This window comes from Geotrypetes seraphini, chromosome 7 (assembly GCF_902459505.1).
Source record: "Geotrypetes seraphini chromosome 7, aGeoSer1.1, whole genome shotgun sequence".
Taxonomy (NCBI): Eukaryota; Metazoa; Chordata; class Amphibia; order Gymnophiona; family Dermophiidae; genus Geotrypetes; species Geotrypetes seraphini.
In genome coordinates this window covers 171,934,205-171,958,206 of record NC_047090.1, presented here as the reverse complement: position 1 = coordinate 171,958,206, position 24,002 = coordinate 171,934,205, and the positions used below count along the sequence as shown (strand labels likewise).

The following is a 24,002-nucleotide window of genomic DNA, read 5'->3' as shown; positions in this document are numbered from 1 at the left end:
TATTTAGGTATTTGGATACATAAAACGGTGGAAGAAACGATGAACGTAAATGAAAAATTGCATTTGGCAAAGGTTACAGAAATGTGTGAGCATTGGAATCCTTTACATTTGTCTTGGTGGGGGAGAATTCAAACTATTAAAATGATGATTTTGCCTGTGATTTCTAACCAAATGAGTATGATGCCAGTGCTTTTTCAGGGGTTCTTTTATAAGAAGTTAAACTGTATTCTTACTAAATTTGTTTGGCTAGGGGAAAATGCTAGAGTTGCTTTAGTATCTTTACAAAGACCAATTGCAGAGGGTGGGGTAAATTTCCCAAATTTTTACAGGTGTCATCAGGCCTATATTATGCGACAGGGTATGTACTGGGTCCTTCCAGAGCTCAAGGAGCATCTTCCGGACTGGTTGTATTTAGAATGGCAATTGATGTCCCCCATTGAGATTGTCGCATGTATTGAGTATTAAGTTACCAACCTATGTTAAGAATAATATTATTTTAATGGATTGGAAAACTCTAAAGTATATTAATAATCTGTCTGATATTCAAATAGAGAAATCCACATGTCAATCATTATGGGTAAACTCCAAGATTCAAATTGGCGGGACGAAGATTGCCTGGATGCAAGCATGCGTATGCACCTTAGATGATATTGTTTCTCATGGAAAATTGCTTGAGTTTTCACAATTGCAGCAGTTCTTTGGTATTTCTAAGACTCAAATTTATAAATGGTTGCAATTGAAGCAAGCCATTCAGAAAGGGTTGGTTCCCTGAATGGAGAAATTTCAGAAATTACTATAGCTTGCAGATCCTACGTTTTCAGACAGATTCCTTAGGGCATCAGGCCTCCCGGTGATATAAATTAATATGTGACTTATTGAATAAAAAACCAAAGATGAGTCTAAAAGACATTTGGAGCATTGAGATCAAGGAGCATATTTCTGCAGCTCAATAGCCACAAATTTGGACTTGGAGGATGAAATGTACAATGTCAGCATCTATGAGACAAACCTGTTTTTTTCTATTATATAGAAGCTTTTGGACCCCTGTGCGTTTACAAAAAAATAGATAGTTCCATGCCATAGATGCTGGCATTGTCATGCAGACATTGGGACCTTGGATCATCTGCTGTTTTTTTGCCCTCTGATACTCAGCTTCTGGAAATCGATATGGGGACAAGTCAATGTAATACTTGATTCTGCAATTCCATTGTCATATGAGATGGTTATATGTGATACCTTATTGTATGTTAAACCACCATTTGATCGGCATAAAGGCAGGCTTTTCATAATAATGACAGGGATAGCCATTGGAAGAGTTCTGATACTTTAAATTTTCCTTTTTGGTGGGCAAATTTGTGTTCTAGTTACAAATGAATGCAGAATTTTTGGGGAATAATAAGGTATTTAAGTTAACGTGGGGCCCGTTAGAAGATTTTGTTGCATCTATTTAAAATATGTAGATACATTTATGTCTTATATCTCTTGTAAATTAGGTTTAGTTCCCATATACATCCGGGAGAGGGGGGGTAATGCATATATATATTTGATATATGTTTACATTTCTGAGTCATACAGAGTTGGGGGGTAATGTCTTGTAATTTCTGTAGTTCAAAAGTGCTTATTTATATTGCACTGTTCATATTGGAAAATAATAAAATTTATTTTTAAAAAAAGAACTTTTCTTAGCAAGTGACCAAAATGCGAGCTATCACTGGTCCAAAGCGTCTCTTTTTGATGTACACAAAGGGGTGATTTATTTAAAGATTAAGATTTCATACAAGTATCAATTTATAGGAATATATCAGATTTATAAAAACAAAAAAAAGTCAAAAAGAGACGCTTTGGACCAGTGATAGCTCACGTTTAGGTCACTCGCTAAGACAAGTTTTAACGGCAAGTAACCACGAGCACTTGAGGTCTTTTAGTCTCTAAAAAAAATTCATGAAAACATAAAACAATTAAGACAGGCTTGTTCCAGCATACGCCTATCTTTATTAGGGTTGTTGGCCCAATAAATAGGCCAGCTCTAGGCACAACTAAGGGCTCCTTTTATCAAGGCGCGCTACGACGGTTAGCGCGTCGGACATGTCATCACAAGCTTACCCCCGCGGCAGCCTAAAATCCTAATGGTATTCCGCGCGTTAAACCGCTACCACGCCTTTGTAAAAGGACCCCTAAATGTTAGGCGCCTGTGTGAGTGCTTAAGAGCAGTGATTTTGCAACAAGGCGCCTAACACATAGCCACGCCCACACCTAATGTGCGTGGAGGGGCATAATCAAAAAAAATGTCTATGTCCCCGTTTGGCCTAAGGCCTTAAACTTAAAATGTCCATAATAAAAAAAAAAGTCCAAAAGGAGGTTTTTTTGGATAATGGTCTGCCTCTATGTTCAGTTGTTTAAACGCCCAGACCACCACACTACGTCTAAACTTATACCTCATAATGAACCAAAAAAACGCCTAAGCCCCAAACGTCCCACACAAGGGCTTTTAGGCGAAGGAGGAGCCAGTCTCCACCACCTCTCTCGGGAGCGCATTCCAGGCATCCACCACCCTCTCCGTAAAGTAGAATTTCCTAACATTGCCCCTGAATCTACCACCCCTCAACCTCAAATTATGTCCTCTGGTTTTACCATTTTCCTTTCTCTGGAAAAGATTTTGTTCTACGTTAATACCCTTCAAGTATTTGAAAGTCTGAATCATTTCTCCCCTGTCTCTCCTTTCCTCTAGGGCAGTGGTCTCAAACCCGTAGCCCGGGGGCCACATGCGGCCCACCAGATACTATTTTGTGGCCCTCGGTATGTGTATCATAATCACAAAAGTAAAATAAAACAGTTTCTTGATCATATGACTTTAGCTATAAGTTACAATATTATCATTAAGACTTAGCCAAAAGGAAAGATTTATAAACTATAAAGAATTTTACCTCATGCAAAATTGCCATTTCTTTAATAAGACATTAACTATTTTTTTTCTGAGGCCCTCCAAGTACTTACAAATCCAAAATGTGGCCCTGCAAAGGGTTTGAGTTTGAGACTACTGCTCTAGGGTATACATATTCAGGGCTTCCAGTCTCTCCTCATATGTCTTCTGGCGCAAGCCTCCTATCATTTTCGTTGCCCTCCTCTGGAGTCTTCTTACGTCCTTCGCCAAAAAAGGAAAGGAGAGACAGGGGAGATATGATTCAGACGTTCAAATACTTAAAGAGTATTAACGTAGAACAAAATATTTTCCAGAGAAAGGAAAATGGTAAAACCAGAGGACATAATTTGAGGTTGAGGGGTGGTAGATTCAGGGGCAATGTTAGGAAATTCTACTTTACGGAGAGGGTAGTGGATGCCTGGTATGCGCTCCCGAGAGAGGTGGTGGAGAGTAAAACTGTGACTGAGCTCAAAAAAGCGTGGGATGAACACAGAAGATTTAGAATCAGAAAATAATATTAAATATTGAACTAAGGCCAGTTACTGGGCAGACTTGCACGGTCTGTGTCTGTGTATGGCCGTTTGGTGGAGGATGGGCAGGGGAGGGCTTCAATGGCTGGGAGGGTGTAGATGGGCTGGAGTAAGTCTTAACAGAGATTTCGGCAGGTGGAACTCAAGCATAGTACCGGGTAAAGCTTTGGATTCTTGCCCAGAAATAGCTAAGAAGAAAAAAAAAAAATTTTAAATTGAATCAGGTTGGGCAGACTGGATGGACCATTTGGGTCTTTATCTGCCGTCATCTACTATGTTACTATGTTAGATACGGTCTCCAAAACTGAACACAATACTCCAAGTGGGGCCTCACCAATGACCTGTACAGGGGCATCAACACCTTCTTCCTTCTACTGACTACGCCTCTCTTTATACAGCCCAGCATCCTTCTGGCAGCAGCCACTGCTTTGTCAAACTGTTTTTTCGCCTTTAGATCTTCGGACACTATCACCCCAAGGTCCCTCTTCCCGTCCGTGCATATCAGCTTTCCTCCTCCTAGCATATATGGTTCCTTCCGATTATTAATCCCCAAATGCATTTCTTTGCATTGAATTTTAGTTGCCAGGCATTAGACCATTCCTCTAACTTTTGCAGATCCTTTTTCATATTCTCCACTCCCTCTTTGGTGTCTACTCTGTTACAAATCTTGGAATCATCTGCAAAAAGGCACACTTTTCCTTCTAACCCTTCAGCAATGTCACTCACAAACATATTGAACAGGATTGGCCCCAGCACCGAACCCTGAGGGACTCCACTACTCATATTTCCTTCCTCAGAGCGACTTCCATTAACCACCACCCTCTGGCGTCTGTCCGACAGCCAGTTTCTAACCCAGTTCACCACTTTGGGTCCTAACTTCAGTCCTTCAAGTTTGTTCAACAGCCTCCTATGAGGAACTGTATCAAAGGCTTTGCTGAAATCTAAGTAAATTACATCTAGCATGTGTTGAGTATCAAATTACCTAAGTATGCTAGTATTCTTTTAGACACGTGGAAAACATTGAAATTTATTGATAAATTAACAGATATTTCGTTAATGAAATCTACATTTCAGTCCCTATGGCTAAACCCCAAGGCGGTACTGGGATCTCCTGGAAGAATTGGATGCAAGCAGGTATTCGTACATTAGATGATGTTATATCTAATGGGAAACTACTTGATTTTTCATGACTGCAACAATCATTTGGTATTTTAAAATCTCAAAATTATAGGTGGTTGCAGTTGATGCAGGCTATTCAGAGTGGGTTCCCTGATTGGCATAACTTAAAAACTTATTATAGCTTGCAGATCCTATGTTACCAGACAGATTTATTAGGACATCAGGCTGCCCGGCGGTATAAATTAATTTTGGAAATTTTGAATAAAACCCCCCAAAATAGTCTTAGAGACATTGGGAGCATCGAGATAAAACAGTATATTTCTGCACTCGTTGGCCACGAATTTAGACTTGGAGGTTAAAATGTACAGCGTCAGCATCTATGAGACAAACTTGGTTTTTCTTGTTACACAGGATTTTTTGGACCCCAGTTCGTTTACAAAAGATAGACATTTCTAAGTCTAATAGATGCTGGCATTGTCATAGTGATATAGGAACTTTGGATCATCTGTTGTATTATTGTCCACTGATACTTAATTTCTGGAAGTCAATTTGGGGACAAATCAATGTTGTACTTAGGTCATCGATATCAATGACTTAGGTCATTGATATCAATGACTTATGAAGCCATAATTTGTGTTACTCTATTACATATTAAACCTTCTTTGGATCGACGTAAAAGCCGGCTTTTCTTGATAATGACGGGAATAGCCATCCAGATGGTTACACATAACTGGAAGAGTTATGATCAACTGAATTACACTTTCTGGTGGGCAAACCTATTTTCCAGTTACAAGTATGAAAGAATGAACGCGGAATATTTGGGATATAGTAACGCATTCAAAATGGTGTGGAGCCCATTGACTGCATTTATTGAGTCACAATAACTGTCGTGTGCCTTTCCTTTTATTAGATTTCCTTACACATCTAGGGTGGTTGGGTGGGGGGAGGGGAGTGTATTCTGGTTTGCTATACTTAATTATCTGCATTATTGAAATTAAATATGTACTTCTTCTTGTATTAGTTATGGGGAGGAGGAGGAAGAAAATGATTGTTTCTGAATTATTTGTGTATTTAATGTGCGTTCTGTGTAGTGTTTATGATTAAATTAATTGTATTGCACTGTTAAAGTTTGAAAATCAATAAAGATTTACAAAAATAAAAAGAAGTATGTACAGGAATTAAAACAGTGATGTCGTCTGCATAACTAAATAATTTTATTTTGAACTGGGAAATTTATTGCCTAAAGAGGCCAAATAAATGTTAAGCAATGGAGACAAAGGAGACCCCTGGGGTACTTCACAAGGGTTATTCCAGCTTTTTGAAAACTCATTATTGAGCTTTACTTAGTAAGTTCTAGATTTAAGAAAGCCTTCAAACCATTTCAAAACTTGGCCACGTATGCCTATAGCATCCAGACATTCCAATAGTTTATCATGATCCACAGGGTCGAACACACTGCTTAAGTCCAGCTGAAGATCAGAGCACTAACACCCTTACTGAAAAGATTACATAAATTATCAACTAGTGAATGCAGAACTGTCTCTGTACTATATGATGGTCTAAATCCTGACTGATCCATGCAAAATGGAAAAGTGTTCCAAATAATTCAACAGTTGGTTATTTACTAAACCTTCCATAAATTTTATAAAGAATGGGATTGACGAAATGGGTCTATAATTAGCCACCAAAGATACAGATCCCTTAGGAGCCTTGGGAATTGGGTTACGATGATATGACCTCCAGATGGAGGAAAAGTGCCACTATTGAGCAGATAAGTTATCCAGATAAATAGGTTTAATTGAAACTGTAAAGGCGCTAGTTTCATCACTGCTATGTCTTTCATTGACCATCGTGAAATCTAGTTCCTATATCTACGATGTGTCTTTCATTTGACTTACTATGCTAGTGGGCTCCACACAGGTACCAATTAGCATAAATAAATGGTGTTACCGTTAAAGAGAATATAATTGGCAAGAATGAATTTGGTTTGTGGATCAATCTCATCAAAAAGTTTAGGAATCATTCCTTTCGTTTTGTTCTTAATGTAATTGTTTATGACTTCCTTTGCTTTTGGAGAATTTTGGAAGTCCAAGTTTGAGAACTCCATATCGAAATACTGCAGGCTCACATTCAGGAAAGAGTCCTTGACTGGGAAATCCTCATGTACAAAAGAAACGCTGCCTTGTTCAAGAACTAAGTCTTCATTCTTTGTGATGCTATCTTGAAGCATTCTAAAAATGGAGGGCAATGCATGAGGTTTGTCAGTGGTGTTGAACAGATGGAGGTTGAGGGCCTGGAGAATTTCTCTGTATGTCGATCCTTTGGTACCCATCATCAAGGAAGCAAAGGTAAAAAATATGCCGAATGGACAAATAATGATGTTCTCATCATGTTTTTTTGCTATGGTTCTGTAGAGACTGAGTTCAAAATCTGTCATCTTTTTGATGACGTTAGAAATAGTCGGCTGCTGTTGGGCCTCATAAGAAATGTTTTCTTTCTGCGTTGCATTGTGAGATGTGTGGTTACTTTGTGAAAGATCATCATTGCCACCTTTGTTTGGAGAATTGATGTTGGTGGAGGAAATGCTTCTTTCAATGCACAATGGAAGTAAAATAAGGAAGAAGATTTCTCCTTTCATTCTGTCACAGTTGGAGCTTCAACACAGCAAGACACGTCTTTCTAATTGGAAAAAAGTGAAAACAATAATAAAGTCAATCATTCTGTATATGACATTTTCTCAGCATTGGTTTCCTGCCAGGCATAAAGGTTTACAGATGGCAGCCTGAATCATGAATTATATTCTCCTAATGCTGAATGCACTGATTAACTAACTTGTTGTCGTTTTTCTGCCTCTGGGTTGTTGTTTTTTTGTGAGGTTGGGGTGGAGGGTTTGTGATTGTAGGGGGTCCGCTTCCTTGGTGTGAGTGTGTGGGTCTTGTTTGTGGTGTCTGGCCTGGATTTTGCTTGGGTTTCTGCTTGTAGCCGGAGGGGGGGGGGGGGGATGGAGGTCCTGTTACATCTACGAGTGACTCCGTCGCTCCAGTCTGCTAAGGTGGGGTGGAACGGATTTTGAGGGTATGGTTGGAGAGGGGGGGTAGTTTTAATAGGGGGGAAGTTGGGATGGATTTGGGTTGGGTGGTAGGACAGTCCTCCTTCAGTCCTTTTTGGGTGGAGTTTGCTGGGTTTTTCTATTCCGTCATTGTAAGTCACAGCAGAGTGTATGGTTTGGTATTTGTGGCCCTTGGGGAAGGCTGGGCTCCTGGGGTTCTCCTCTGCACTTATATCTGTTCTATGCTTTTTCCTTACTTACCTGGTAGATGAGTAACCCATTTAGGCTCACTTCTTGGAATGTAGGGGGCATCACTTCTCCGATTAAGCGTTCCAAAATTTTGACTGCTTTACAACGTTATCACTCCGACGAGAGGGAGAATAGAAATCCTTGAGCATGCGCAGATGCATGCTCAAGGCAGGCAGGCAGAAGCCGGAGGTGTCAGGTCAAAAGCGCGCCGGGATAAAGGCGCGCTTTGTCTATGAACCGAAGCCGGAAGCCAGAAGATCTTCTAGGCACAAGAGCTGTGCCTGCGTGCCGGTGCTGGTGCTAGACGGGGAAGTGGGTAAATTTAAGTTGTACTGGCGGGGGGGGGGGCCAGTTCGCGCGGTGGGGGAGTGCCGGTTGGAGCGAGGGGGCCTTTGCGAGCGGGGGGGGGGGGGCGATGCCGGTTATCGGGGGTGGGGGGTGGGAACGTATCAAAGCGAGTTTCCATTATTTCCTATGGGGAAACTCGCTTTGATAAACGAGCATTTTGGATTACGAGCATGCTCCTGGAACGGATTATGCTCGTAATCCAAGGTACCACTGTATTCAATTTCTTTCTTTACATTACGTTAAGTGATGTTAGAAAAATTAATTTTCTTTGATATATAATGCTATGCTTGCTTGTTAATATAATTTGAAATTCAATAAAGAAATATAATTTTTAAAAAAGAGCCATCGGGAATGGCAATTTATACACAAACCAGCAAGGCAGGAGATACCTTATTGCTGCACAGACGAGATTCCCGAATCATCAGAGATATCATGTGTAAATATTGTCCTATATTACAGGTGCACCCACATTTCCATAGATATCCAAACTTTGCTCACACATGGGGCAATAACATAGGTGAGTGAATAACTAGGCAAGACAGAACAGAGGATGTGCGGGACCCAGATCACCATGTGTGTGGTCATCCTCTATAATAAAACCCCTAAACACGCATGCGCACTTATAACGTTGTGTTCCCTGACAGCGTGATGTGTGCCTCCGTGCCGAATTCGATTGGAGGCGGGCTTGCGGTGCGTGCAGCTTAGAATTCAGTGGCGGTTTGTGTCAGCAATGACTGTGAGGTGTCCCACTGCACTGCAAGGTGGTAAGAAGCGGCAGTTTGTGTCATGCTGTTAAGAAGTGGAGGGGGAGAGGGAAAGGGGCTGCTTTGGGGGGAGGGGTGTGCTGGGGGGGCAGACAGCAATCTTGTGTCCCATGCTGGTAAGAAGTGGAGGGGGAGAGGGAAAGGGGCTGCTTTTGGGGGGGAGGGGTGCACTGGGGGGGGGGGCAGACAACAATCTTGTGTCCCATGCTGGTAAGAAGTGGAGGGAGAGAGGAAAAGGGGGCTGCTTTGGAGGGATGCTGGATAGGGGGAGCACGGAAAGGAGAAGGCCTACTGCTGGACAGGGAGAACAGGTAAGAGGTGCAGCTGGATAGGGGGGGAGGTAAAACGAAGGGAGAAGGGGTGCTGCTAGACAGGGGGAACAGGGAAGGGGTGCTGCTGGACACATGGGAGGTAAAAGGAAGGGAGAAGGGCTACTGCTGGATAGGGGGAGCAGGCAAGGGGTGCCGAGGAAAGAGAGAGACAGAAAGCGGTCAAGGAGAGAGAGAGAGAAAGACAGACACACACACACATCTATTCTAGCACCCGTTAATGTAACGGGCTTAAAGACTAGTTGCAAATATGAATATGAATTACAAACTGAAAAAGTACTAATACCAGGAACAGACAGATACTATATGTTACATTATCATACTGATTGTAATTCTGCCCAAGTGGTGTACTGTATTAGTTGCCCATGCAGTTTATATTATATTGGGCAAACAAAACGCCCCATTAAAATACATGGTGCGGAACACTTGAGCTGCCTAAGACATAAGCACCTACAGGCACCTTTAGTGGAACATTGGGTAAATGAAGGTAATAGAGAGGGAGACTTGCCATTTTTGGGATTGTTTCAAATAATGTCAACGAGAGGGGGCAACATTTCTTTGACACTTCAACGGAAAGAACAAAGACTTTAGAATCGAGGGGTTTAAACACATATACAGTGGGTTTAATGAGTAGGTGAGTCATCTCTGGTCAAATAGAGGTCCTTAGTGCCCTCAGTGCCTCCTTCCTATGTCCCTAGTGCCCCCAGTGCCTCCTTCCCATGTCCTTAGTGCTCCCAGTGCTTCCTTCCCATGTCCCCCTCACTGCCTTCCAGACTTTGTCCCACCCCCCACCCCCACCCCTGAATCCAGCCTGCCTGCCAGTCTACCTCCCTCCCTCTCTCCCTGCCGCGCCAAAGCCAGCCTGCTTGCCAGCCTGCCTACCTCCTTCCCTCCCTGCCGCGCAAAAAAAAGCCTCCCTCCTTCCTTTCCCCCAGTCCGCCGCCGCCACTGTGACAGATAGGGGCTTCTCTCTACTTGCTTCCTTTCTTCAGTTAGTTACATAAAGAGTTTAGAAGGTAGATCTAACTTTGGACGCGCTTCCCTGTTTCGCCACCTTTATTTTCTCTCGTCTAGAAAAGCGCCTTGTTTCACACTCCATTTTCTTGAATACACATGTGGGTAGTTAATACTAATAAAATAATAGCCCTCAGTTGCAAATACGGTTCACGCCGGGTGCGTCATCGGTGCGTTTAAATTTTTTTTTTTTCTTAAATTTTATTATTTTATAAACTGCAACAGTGTATTACATTTGATTAAATACAGAACAATTTTTCATAGAATACACCATTTCATACAATTAATATAAAAACCATAACTTTACCCACCCACCCTTCCATCAAATATTGATAATACCAAGTAACTTTATTTCAATTGAAACGAAGATTTAATACATTTTTTTTTTCAATTACCTCCCGCCCTTCCCCCTCCCGGATGTATAATGATAAAACTTAGAAAAAAAACCCAACAAAAACTCTTAATGTGAATCAGCAAATAAAGCCAATGGACCCCACACTTTGTTAAATAAAACACTATATCCCAAACATTCAGCATTCATTTTCTCATATTTGTATGTATTACATACATTTGTCCACCAAAAGGTTTAGTTTAATCTATCCAATAAAAATCAATACTCCACTCATATGAAATGATCTATATTCTGTCACTCATTCTTATATATTTGAAAAATTTCTGACAGAAGATAAGGAGGCAATACTATTGTGCCCTAAAATTGGCCCTGAAGCAGTGGACAAACTAGTGGTCCACGAAACGCCGGCCGCATCGGCTCCAGTTCCAGCTCCGAGAGCAGGGAACAGCTCCGGTCCTGGTTCCGGTAGTTTGTGATGGCACACAGTAAATGAAATCTATGATTGAAAACTGAACAACTACAAACAGTAAAGATAGGTAAACCTCTGTTAGTTTTTCAAACTGTGAAGTGGTCTGTATTCAGAGCTCCAGTGTTGAATATATTAATCACAAGTTACAATTAAGAAAAAAAGATAAAATAGGTTAAAAATAGTTAAAGACTAATAGTAAAAATGCACTAAGCAGGTTTTTGGCCAGCGATTGTAGTATGGAGTATACATTCGGACTATATCTACGCTGACAGTGAATGTCGATGAGAGTATAAGCGTAGAAATCCTTAACAATGAGGCCTTTTCCTGCATAAACAGTGTGCTTTAAAAAAAATGCTTAAAAAATAGTCAACACATGATTAATCAACTGGTTTAAGAAGAATATAAGAATGACTGACAGAATATAGATCGTTTCATACGAGTGGAGTATTGATTTTTATTGTATAGTGACTACCAATACCACTCAGTTATAATTTCCTGAAGTTTAATCTAGCATAATTTTTCCAATCGGTGCGTTTAAATTGAAGTAGTTTTCAACAGCGAGCTTTTTTCTCTCTCGCAATGCCGCACTGTGGCGGCTTGTTTAAAGTTTTGCGGCGCCAAGAAGAGAGAAAATACTGCGTGGGTTGCTCGTTCCCAAGTCATAGTAAGGAGTAAAATTACTTGGTCCAAGGATTTCTGTTGGTCATGATCCTGTACGTAGCTGAATCAGTGTATGTAGAACATATATTTATATTTGGATTGTGTGACAAAGCTGTTTTCCATTTGAGCATTTAGTTCAGGCGCACAAGGGGCAGGGCAGGAATAACCAAGTAGGCACTTGCCTAGGGCCCGAAATGGTCGGGGGGGGGCCCGATGAAGGAGGGAATCAACATTGTTTTTTCCAAACGGCGATGGGCCCCTCCAGCATCGATCGGCAACGCGGGCCCCCCCCCCCCGATAGGAAACATGGCCCCTCCCCCCATCGACAGAAAGTAAGACAAGCAAGCAACGCAGATAAGAAAGGCAACGGGAACTGTAATTGTGCAAGTGGTGCTGCTTGCCCAAAGCTTCCCTCTGACACAGCTTCCTGTTTCCGCCTGGGCGCACGGTGGGGTGGGGCGGGGCAGGGGGGCCCAGTGTACTTATGTGCCTAGGGGCCCTCGATGAATTAATCCTGCCCTGACAAGGGGTGGTATGTGCAATTACCAATGTTGGGTTGACTTTAAAGAATATTTTATTGCTTTCTAGTGAATCCTCCTCCTGAGGAAGCCTTCACGGGTGAAACTCAGGTCTGAGTTGGGGAGCAACAGTATTATGAAAACCAACTGAGTTATTGAAGCACCCAGAGCACTTAAAGCACATGTAATCCTGCGAGCCGCTTCAAAAAGAGATATATAGTTATAGCACCATAAGAGCATATTAAAAGATAAGATCTAGTAGAGAGAAAAATAACATGATGGCCCCGAGTTTGTTCTCTAAGCGGCTCTACTGCAGGAGACAAGGACACTGAACACTTTTCACGTGTCACAATGAATGTGTAGAATTACTGGGATTTTTATTTAATTTAGTGTGCCCTGGCTTGAGAAAGTTTGAGAGAAACTGACTTAGGGTATAGTTTGGGGGGGGGGGGGGGCTATTGCGAGTAGAGGTTGCATTGGAAAGCAGTACTTATTGGGGAGAGTCTGGACTGAGGGGATCACTTTTGGGGTGGGGTCAGAATCAGGAGTTTCTCTAACAAGGCCCCCTCCTGGATTGGAAGTTGCTTTTGCAGGCGTTCTGATCGGGGGAATGCTGTGAGCGGGGTTATGTTTGAGGGGATTGAATTGTGCTGCCATAACAGCATATGTCTTGTGAGGAGAGTGTGGCACAGTGGTTAGAGCTACAGCCTCAGCACCCTGAGGTTGTGGGTTCAAATCCTATGCTGCTCCTTGTGACCCTGTCAAGTAACTTAATCCTTCACTGCCCCAGGTACAATAGATAGACTTTGAGCCCACCAGGACATATAGGGAAAATGCTTGAGTATCTGATTGTAAACCGCATAATATTCCTTGTCCAAGCGGTATATAAAAACTCCATTCCCTATATTACATAGCTCGGCAGACAATGTGAAGGCCTGTGCTATTTGCCGGTGCATGTAACGTGTCGCATGGTAAAAGTCTGTTCTGTGCTAATGTAGGGTCATGAAATGGTTAACTGTTATTTAAAATATTGCTCTGGCCTACATAGCTGAAAACAGTGTACAATCTACTGACCTCATCTGCCTAAAATGTATGTCCCTACCTTACCACATTGTAAGCTAAATAGATAAGAGTTTGAGCCATGATGTACCCTACCCTCCTGTACATGTAACATTTAGAACTGTAAGATTTAGATAAGCAGAGAAATGAGCTAGTTTCCTATAGAACTATAAGTTGTAGCCCTGAACCTATCATAAGTGCTGGCTTAGGACCAATAATAATTGTAGAAAAGTTATAGAAGTAACAAATGAAAATTGTAGTTTTTGCATGTATTAGCTTGCATATGTTTAGTGAAAAGGGCATAAAAGTCCGTGCATTTCCTGTTTCTAACACTCTAGTAGGCAGGCCGTTCACTGCACTAGAGTCCAGCATGCTGTAATAAACCTCTTGTACTTTCTTTACGCCTCTGACTTTGTGTGTCCAAGTGACCTTTCACTGTAAATGAAGAATAGATGCTCCCCTATAGGTCCCCTGCCTTTACCACAAGGGCTTTATACTTAGGAGTACCACACATTATGTTTTCTGGTATGTGTAGAAGCTTACTGCACTTTCATGAACAGGTCCCTAAATGAGAAAGAAGCTTACAACTATAATAACTAATGAGCAAACAAAATAATTAAAAGGTACTTTTACTAAAGGGTGTTAAGCCAGACATGGCCTGTTTAGTTTTTTAATCCAGCCCGCTGACCATCCGAACCCTGCCGACTGCGACCCTACATACCTTCCTCCAGAGCAGCACCAAGCCGGCAGCACTCTAAGCAGGCTGCTTCGCGGCCTTCTCTTGTCGGGGAATTCCCTCTGCCGTATCACTATTGATGTCATCAGTAACACAGCACACAGAAGGCCCAGACCAGAGAAAGCCACGAAGTAGCCTGTTTAGAGTGCTGCTGGCCTGGTGCTGCTCTGGAAGGAGGTATGTAGGGCTCGCGGTTGGCGGGGTTAGGATGGGAAGGAAGGATGGAGGGTTTGGCTGCGCAGCGGGGCAGGTGCTCAAGGGTTCTGCTGCACGAGAGATGGGAGGGAAGGATGGAAGCTGGGCAAGAGTTCTGCTGCACAGGGGGATGCTCTTGGTCCGGCCCCTCTGTCAAATTTAAGATTTGATTGTGGCCCACGAGTCAAAAAGTTTGCCCACCCTTGGGTTAAGCCCTAATGTGCTTTTAATGGTACAAAACAGGCAACCGTAAAACAGAAAACCAAGCCCAATGGGCTTCCAAGAGTGGGTTTGCAGCCAGATTTTAATGAGGGACCTGACACGGACAGTGTTTTGGCAGAACGCCTGCATCGGGGGTCAATTAAAAAAACAATATCAATGTGTGTATGTACAAAAAAAACTTGTAAAGCAAGCAAAGTAAATAAAATGCATAAAATAATCATCATAATTAAAAACACGCATATCCCCCCATAAAAAGAAGACTATGGGCTACTTTTACAAAGGTGCGTTAGGGCCTTAACGCGTGGAATAGCGTGCGCTAAAATGCCGCACACACTAGCCGCTACCGCCTCCTCTTGAGCAGGCGGTAATTTTTTGGCTAGCGTGCGCTATAGCGCATGCTAATCCGGTGCGTACGCTAAAAACGCTAGCGCACCTTTGTAAAAGGAGCCCTAAATGAACATCATGATAGAACTAAGGTCAACATGTTATCTCTGAGCTACGCCATTTGAACACAGCCAAGAGAAACCCAACTTCATTTGTAAATGTTGTTTTAAGTTTGGTTTTAATGACTAAACTGTGACTTAGGGTCTTCACTGCCTGACAGGCTAATTTGTATTTTCTACCTACTGTTAAGTAAAAATTTGTTAGATGTGAAATTATTTATTTTCCTACTAAATCTTTCCTAAAATGATTTACTGCGTTAAAATAGCCCTCAAGCACTTTGAACACTTTTGTCTTTGATGTAGAAGCTATAAAGCTTTAAATTTCAAATGCTAAAGGTAACATTGCATAATTATAAGACAATCTGTTATTTTGTGATAAGTATATTTAAGATTTAGAATTAGTGTTGTCCAAAGCTTCATACAGTTAATGTATTCTTAAATCAGTTACTGCTTTTTTTTTTTTTTGTAATCGTTAGATGACATTATATATAAAATAGAGATATTTTGCAAATACTTACCGCACTTCCTCCCAAATTCCAGGTATAAATTTAAAATGAATCACAATTAGGGTTTTGTTGCTAAAAAGTTAATTCTTACCTCTCTGCCTCCTCTTTCCTTACTTTGCTCACTCTCTACATAAATATTTTAAAAAGTGAAAGGCTACTGTCCTTCATGGTAGGTCTTCAGCAAATATTTGCAATTCCAAAGTGTAGAGAATTAATCTAAATATTGCTGTTACTAATTAACTATTGATACACAGTGGTACATGACCCTACTGCAGGGCTACTCAAATGTTTTGAGTGGAGGTCAAACTTCAGCTGCCTGAAACCTAGGGCCTGCAGATCACCACATGCACCTCATCTCTCTTCTGCCCCTAGTTCCAACATCTCTCTTACCTCCCTCCTGTCCAACCATTGTCCAACCTCTCTCTCTCACTCACTCACTCCCAGGCCCAACATTCTGTGCATGTCACTTCCTTTCTTCCCTCCTTCTGTCCCACTGTCCATTTTTTCTCTCTCTCTCCCTCACCTCATAGAAACATAGAAACATAGAAATAGACGGCAGATAAGGGCCCACGGCCCATCTAGTCTGCTCACCTTAATGTCCCTCCCCTACCTTTGCCCTGTGAATAGATCCCATGTGCCGATTCCATTTGGCCTTAAAATCAGGCACGCTGCTGGCCTCAATCACCTGTAGTGGAAGACTATTCCAGCAATCAACCACCCTTTCAGTGAAAAAGAATTTCCTGGTGTCACCTCGTAGTTTCCCGCCCCTGATTTTCAACGGATGCCCTCTTGTTGTCGTGGGACCCTTGAAAAAGAAGATATCTTCCTCCGCCTCGATGCGGCCCGTAAGATACTTGAAAGTCTCGATCATGTCCCCCCTCTCTCTGTGCTCCTCGAGCGAGTATAGCTGTAATTTGTCAAGCCGTTTTTCGTATGGTAGATCCTTGAGTCCCGAGACCATCCGGGTGGCCATTCTTTGCACCGACTCCAGTCTCAGCACATCCTTGCGATAATGCGGCCTCCAGAATTGCACACAGTATTCCAGATGGGGCCTCACCATGGATCTATACAATGGCATAATGACTTCCGCCTTACGACTGACGAAACCCCTTCGTATGCAGCCCAGTCTTGCCTTGGACGAAGCCTGCTCCACTTGATTGGCAGACTTCATGTCCTCACTGACGATTACCCCCAAGTCTCGTTCTGCTACCGTTTTTGCTAGGATCTCGCCATTAAGGGTATAAGACTTGCATGGGTTCTGGCTGCCCAGGTGCATAACTTTGCATTTTTTGGCATTGAAGTTGAGTTGCCATGTCCTAGACCATCGCTCCAGTAGGAGTAGGTCGTGCATCATGTTGTCGGGCACTGAATCTTCGTCTGTTGTGCATTTGCCCACTACATTACTCAATTTGGCGTCATCAGCGAATAATGTTATTTTACCTCGAAGCCCTTCTGCCAAGTCTCTTATAAAGATGTTGAATAGGATTGGGCCCAAGACTGAGCCCTGTGGTACTCCACTAATCACCTCCGTCATTTCGGAGGGGGTGCCGTTCACCACCACCCTTTGGAGCCTACCTCCAAGCCAGCTCCCAACCCATTTCGTCAATGTGTTACCTAATCCTATAGAACTCATCTTGCTCAGTAACCTGCGGTGTGGTACGCTATCGAATGCTTTGCTAAAGTCCAGGTACACGATGTCCAGGGACTCCCCAATATCCAGCTTCCCTGTTACCCAGTCAAAGAAGCTGATCAGGTTGGATTGGCAGGATCTGCCCCAGGTCCAACATCTGTCCATTTCACTTCCTTTCTTATCTCCTTCTGTCTCTCTCTCCCTCTCCTCCTCATCCATCTCTTTTCTCTCCCCTTCATGCCCCCCAACCATCCCTCCCCTCCGACCCTGGGTCTGGCAATCTCCTTGTATCCAATCCCCCTTGTACTTAAATTATTTATCTTTCTAGGTCACAGGCAATGGCAGTACAGTAAAACCTTGGATTGCAAGTGTTTTGCAAGACAAACATTTTATTAAATTTTAACTTGATATGCAAGCATCGTCTTGCAATACGAGTACATACAGTATACACATGTCACATCATCTTACGTGAGCCGATGGTTCTTCTCTCTCTGACGCTGCAGGAGTTAGTGACTGTTCTAAACAAGCAAAGTCTTGCAATACAAGTACATATAGTATTTTGCATTAAAGTTTTGGGGTTGTGGAACGAATCGTCTGAGTTTCCATTGTTTCCTGTGGGGAAATTTATAAGCATAATAATGACCTGAAAATAAAGGTAATTCTCTAGTTACATTACATTACATTAGTGATTTCTATTCCGCCATTACCTTGCGGTTCAAGGCGGATTACATAAGAGTTGTCAGGAGGTTACAAGAATTGTAGCATTACAAAGGAATTGTCGTAGGAATTACATAAGAATTACATAAGGATTGTCGAGAACTTAAGGTGATACCTGTTGGGTAATTAGAAACATATTAGATTAGATATGGGTAGAGAGTGGGTAGATGGAGTTTGGGATGGAACTGGTCGCGTTAAATAGGTTTTATGTATTTTTTTGAAGAGTAGGGTTTTAGTTTCTTTTTGGAAGGTTTTGTAGTTTGTGGTCGAAGACAGCAAATTGGTGAGTGGTCTGTCTAGTTTGGCTGCTTTGGTGACCATTAGGTCACCCACTCACCATACTGAATTACTGCAAAGCCACTTAACACGGTTGCATGGGTTGCATGCGAAGGGGTTTTGTCAGCCGTAAGGCGGAAGTCATTATGCCATTGTATAGATCCATGGTGAGGCCCCACCTGGAATACTGTGTGCAATTCTGGAGGCCGCATTATCGAAAGGATGTACTGAGGCTGGAGTCAGTGCAGAGAATGGCCACCCGGATGGTCTCGGGACTCAAGGATCTCCCATACGAGGAAAGGCTTGACAAATTGCAGCTTTACTCGCTCGAGGAGCGCAGGGAGAGGGGGGACATGATCGAGACGTTCAAGTATCTTACGGGCCGCATCGAGACGGAGGAAGATATCTTCTTTTTCAGGGGCCCCACGACAACAAGAGGGCATCCATGGAAAATCAGGGGCGGGAAACTACGAGGTGACACCAGGAAATTCTTTTTCACTGAAAGGGTGGTTGATCATTGGAATAGTTTTCCACTACAGGTGATGGAGGCCAGCAGCGTGCCTGATTTTAAGGCCAAATGGGATCGGCACATGGGATCTATTCACAGGGCAAAGGTAGGGGAGGGACATTAGGGTGGGCAGACTGGATGGGCCGTGGCCCTTATCTGCCGTCTATTTTCTATGTTTCTATGGTTCTACATTAGAAGTTGATTGCATTTTAAGTACTTAACATGATTTGGTAAAAGGGCATTATATGATGTATGAGGGTGGTTTGAAAGTTTTGTAAAAAAAAAAAAAAAAAGCAAGTTAAACATAATCTCTCCATCGATGGCTATACACTTACGTCCCCTTTTATAAAGCTGCGTTAGGGGTTTTTTTTATTGTTGGCTGCTGCAGTAAAAGCTATGACCCTCATAGAATTCCTTTGAGCGTTGGAGCTTTTACCGCAGTGGTCGGCAATAAAGAAAACCCCTAGCCTTTTGGCTGGAGATTCGTTATTTGCAGTCCCTGGTGGGCTATGCACTTCCCTCTCAGGTGGAGGGGGTACTCTTTTTGGCTACGGGTTTTCTGGGTGAGCTCTCTGCTGGAGATTCTTTACTTATTTGCAAGGGCTATATAGTGGGTAGGAAATGTATTCTCAATCATTGGCTCCAGGACTCCCCACCCACCTTTTGGTATTGGCGCAATAAATTCCATCTGCTCATGGTCTGGGAGTCCTTGTCAGCTCGGTTTTCTCGTCCTCGGAGTAAGCTTTTTTTGTCCGTTTGGGCGCCTTATTTGGACTCTCTTTCCCCTCTGATTAAAAGCCAAGTTCTCAACCGGTTGCAGAAGCCAGTGGTGCCTGTGTTGCCAGTGGGTTAATGGGGTGGGGGTTGGGATGGGGGGTGGTAGGGGGGAGGGGTGGGGTGGCTTCTCTTGTTGGGTGGGACTTGGCTGAGTCTGGGTTTAAGAACCCAACCTGGACTCTACCGAGCTCTGCTCGTTGAGTGTTTTGCTGTTGTTTTGTTCCTGTATTCTGTAGCCGGAAAAATGTTATTGTACTTGATCTGTTCGGTCTTTATCATTTAATAAACTGTTTTGAAAAAAAAAAAAAAGAAAACCCCTAACTCAGCTTTATAAAATGGGGCCTTAGTCCAGCAAGTTTCCAGTGTTTTCATATTATAGAAAAAAATAGCTTACGAAAACTGGAAGCTCGCTGGACTAAGTGCATAGCTTTCGATGGAGACTGTTTAACTTTATTACCAAACTTTTTATAGGGTTACCAGCTCTCCAGATTTACCTTGCGATGTCCTCTTTTTACAGGGCATGTCCGGGCGTCCGGATGGCTTTTCAAAACCCGGCACTTTGTCCAGGTTTTCAAAAGAAGAGTGCGTTGGGAGGGGCATTCGCAATTGGGCAGATGCGCTCCCTGACCGAGACGAGAAGGCTGAGGGGGGCGGGGCCGGGGCATGGCATGGGCATAATGGGGCAGGCATAGGTGGAACTGTGAGGTCCTTGGGGCGGGGTGCATTATTCTATAAATCATGCGTATAGTTCGGTTCATAGACAACGGTGCGAAAGACAAAAGCGCACGCCGACAATTGAGCACAGTGCGGAGGTGCGCGCCGCACAAAATTACAGTTTTTAGGGGCTCCGACGGGGGGTTGGGGAACCCCCCAGTTGTTGGGGAACCCCCCCAGTTTACTTAATAGACATCGCGCCGGTGTTATGGGGGGTTTGGGGGGTTGTAACCCTCCACATTTTACTGTAAACTGAACTTTTTCCCTAAAAACAGGGAAAAAGTTAAGTTTTCAGTAAAATGTGGGGGTTACAACCCCCCACACCCCCCACAACGCCCCCACATCGCGGCGCGATGTCTATTAAGTAAAGTGGGGGGCTTCCCCCCCCACGCCCCCCCCGTCGGAGCCCTAAAAACAGTAATTTAGAGCGGCACGTGCCTCAGCGCTGCGCTCAATTGTCTGGGCGCGCCTTTGTCCCGGCGCGCTTTTGACCTGACACCGTATAGTTCAGCCCAATTTATAGAATATGAATAGTAGCTGGCCACGCAACCAAAATGTAGGCATCGCCAAAACCAAAACCTGGTATAGATGCCTCCACCTAAATTCAACCCAGAGCAGGTATATTCTTTACCATGTTCATGCCCCCTGTTGAGATCCACGCATTAGAATTTATGCTTGCCACTGTATAGCGTATGATTCGAACGTTGCGCTTGTAAATTTTAATTCGTGTTAATTACTGCTGAAATAAAAGCGTAGGTTTAAATGGTCAATGTTCTCAATGGGGTTCCCAAGGGTGAAGTGCTGGCAGTGCTGTTTTTAACAGTATTTACCAATGATCTAGAGATGGGACTAACTGGTGAGATCATTAAATTTGCTGATGACACAAAGTTGTTAAATCACAAGAGGATTGTGAAAAATTGCAAGAGGACCTTGTGAGACTGGGCGTCAAAATGGCAGGTGACGTTTAATGTGAGCAAGTGCAAAGTGATGCATGTGGGGAAGAGGAACCCGAACTATAGCTACGTGATGCTGGGTTCTGTGTTAGGGGTCACTGCCCAAGTAAAGGATCTAGGCCTAGGGGTCATAGTTGAGGATAGGTTCAAACTCTCAGCTCAAAGTGCAGCGGCGACTATAAGCCATCGTTTCACCTTCAAATTACTGTTTTTGGTGTTCAAAGCTTTAAATTTTAATGAACCCCAATTTATTAACAGATGGCTTATCCCATATAGTACATCACGCTCACTTCGTTCATCTTCATCTAATCTCCTTACAGTGCCTTCTATCAAAATGATAGGAACTAGAAGACAAGACATGTTCTCAGTTATTGCCCCTCATTCTTGGAATCTTTTACCCCAACACATTAGAGAACTAAAAGACCTAACACTGTTTAAAAAAATGCTAAAAACCTTTCTTTTTAAAGATGCGTATGGAGCTTAGGACTAATAAAAAATGATAATCTTATAACCATCACCGAGTTTTATATTTTTTAATTTTTTTTTTTTAAACAGCCATTATTACCCACCTTTTGTTTTTCCCTTTTATGTTGTTTCTTCTCTTCTATCAAAAACTGTAACTACTCCCCCACTTAACCACACATGTCTTGTATGTTTTACCCACACATAATTTTAAAATTAGGTTTACAATCAGTTTGTAAAGTGTGTTATATTTTAACTAACAACAAATTTGTTTTTTATGTCACTATTAATATTGTACTTGTTTCATTTATTAATACATGTTATTTCATTGTACATCCCCTAGCAATTTATATAGGCGATTCATCAAGAATAAATAAACTTGAAACTTGAAAGCATATGGAATGTTAGGAATTATCAGGAAAAGAATGAAAAACAAAGATGGAAATGCTATAATGCCCTTGTATCGCTCTATAGCCTGCCACATCTTGAATACTGTGTGCAATTCTGGTTGTCGTATCTCAAAAAAATATAGCGGAATGAGACAAGGTATAGAGAAGGGCGTTGAAAATGATAAAAGGGATTGGATGACCTCCCTATGAGGAAAGCTCAAAATTGGAAGGATTATACCAAATTAAATTACACATTTTGGTGGAATTCAGTCTGTCACATATACAAAATGGAAAAAATAATAGCACTTCAACAGGGAAATATTTATAATTTTAAGAAAATTTGGGAACCATTGACTCGATATTCCAATGATCAGATTTCATAGCACATGAGTAATAATTATATTAGAATGGGGAGGGGAATGTATATTATATAGAAATAAGAAATGAAAAAAAGGGAGGGGTATATTTTATAAGATAAGATGAATTATTTGTAATCACAATTTTCATGCATTAATTGAATATAATATGTAAAATTCAAATATTGTAAGAATGCAAAAATTTATAAATAAAAATTAAGAAAAAAAAAAGAGCCAGCTCAACAGAAACTAATATAAAATTTGAAAAAATTTAAAAAGAGATTTCCTCATTGCAAAATGTTTCATCAACGGTGGTAAAAGATAGACTTTTTCTACAAAGGAAAATTGAACAATTGGAGAATTATAACTGGCGCCTCAATTTGCGTATATTGAATTTTCCCAAACTTGTTTTCGTTACACCAATTGAAACTTTTAAAAAAAAAATACTTGAGCGAGAATTTGAAATTCTCATCTGAACTTTTGCCACCAGTGAATAAAATTAATTAATACCTGCCTAGGAATTTGGAAAAGTTGCCTCCTGATCAAATGGATATTCCCCAATCAATGGATTTAAATAATATAACAGGTATACTAGAAAGCTCCCAGGAAGAAATTGAATACCGCCGAACTTTGATCATTTCCTTCGTGTTTGAACAGGACTTGAACGCAATTATGAAAGCTTATTTTCAATTTTCTCAGAATTCTTTCATGGGTCAAAAAATTTGGATGTACCCAGATGTAACAAAGACTACTCAAGACCGTAGGAAGTTGTTCTTAGCTATGTGAGAAGAAGTATTAAAAATGGGAGCTACATTTCTACTTAGTTACTTACCCCTGCAAATGCCTTTTAAGATATGCTGGGACCAAGTATGTCTTTTTGGCACCAGAACAGCTTCGACCCTTTTTGGACACAAAGAAAGTTATTAATTAATTGATATAAAAGGCTGCGGAAAATTGGGCTGTGGGTCACATTAAGTCTTTGCCTCAGATTATTGTGTGATTTGTTTAATGAATGGAGACCTCCTTGTCTCATTCATTTCTTGTTTCTCATTATTGTTAATTGAGGCCTAAGAAGGAGATTTAAAAACGTTCTAAATATTGAATAAGGGTTCTTCAGCTTTCTATACATAGTTTTTTTCTTTTGATATTTTTTGGTTATACTAATTGTTTTCCTTGCTGTTTAAATGGTACACCGTATTGCTGTAACAAGTGGATTCTTGCGTATTTCATTTGAAATTATAAATAAATAAAAGAGAAGAGCCAGCTCAGGGGTGACATGATAGAGGTCTATAAAATACTGAATGGAGTGGAAAGGGTAGATGTGAATCGCTTGTTTACTCTTTCCAAAAATACTAGGACTAGGGGGCATGCGATGAAGCTACTAAGTAGTAGATTTAAAACAAACCGGAGAAGATATTTTTTCACACAACATCTAATCTAATCCTATTAAACGCTGGAATTCATTGCTGGAGAATGTGGTGAAATCAGTTAGCTTGAATAGCTGGTAAAATGATGCGTTCCACTTTATTTATTTAATTAAATTGCCTAAGAATGTTTGTGATTTCATGTGGTATGACATCAGCAGTGTCCTTAATGATTATAAATGTGATTGGCCCAAGGAGGGTCACGTGATGCCCAATGAGGTTAAAATGACAGCTACCTGTTGACGAACCTCACTTTCGGAAAAAAAAAACCAAGAAAAGCTTGCAGCCGAAAATGGCAATTTGTTTGAGACAAA

At 41.8% G+C, this 24,002-nt stretch overlaps 1 protein-coding gene across 2 annotated transcripts in view; it reads right to left on the bottom strand.

Moving 5' to 3' along the window:
- Nucleotides 1–23,219, bottom strand: part of SERPINA10 (serpin family A member 10) — a 48,548-nt gene extending 25,329 nt beyond the window's left edge. Inside the window, exons 1-2 of one of the 2 annotated variants that reach the window (XM_033950762.1) lie at nt 23,097–23,219; nt 6,520–7,248 (exon numbers count right to left, since the gene is read on the bottom strand). In XM_033950762.1, coding sequence (XP_033806653.1) covers nt 6,520–7,207 — 688 coding nt within the window. In that variant the 5' untranslated portion in view covers nt 7,208–7,248; nt 23,097–23,219. Of the gene's footprint in view, nt 1–6,519; nt 7,249–17,580; nt 17,622–23,096 lie in introns of those variants that run through there. The other variant, XM_033950763.1, reaches the window with a different exon arrangement.
- Nucleotides 23,220–24,002: the final 783 nt, after the last annotated feature.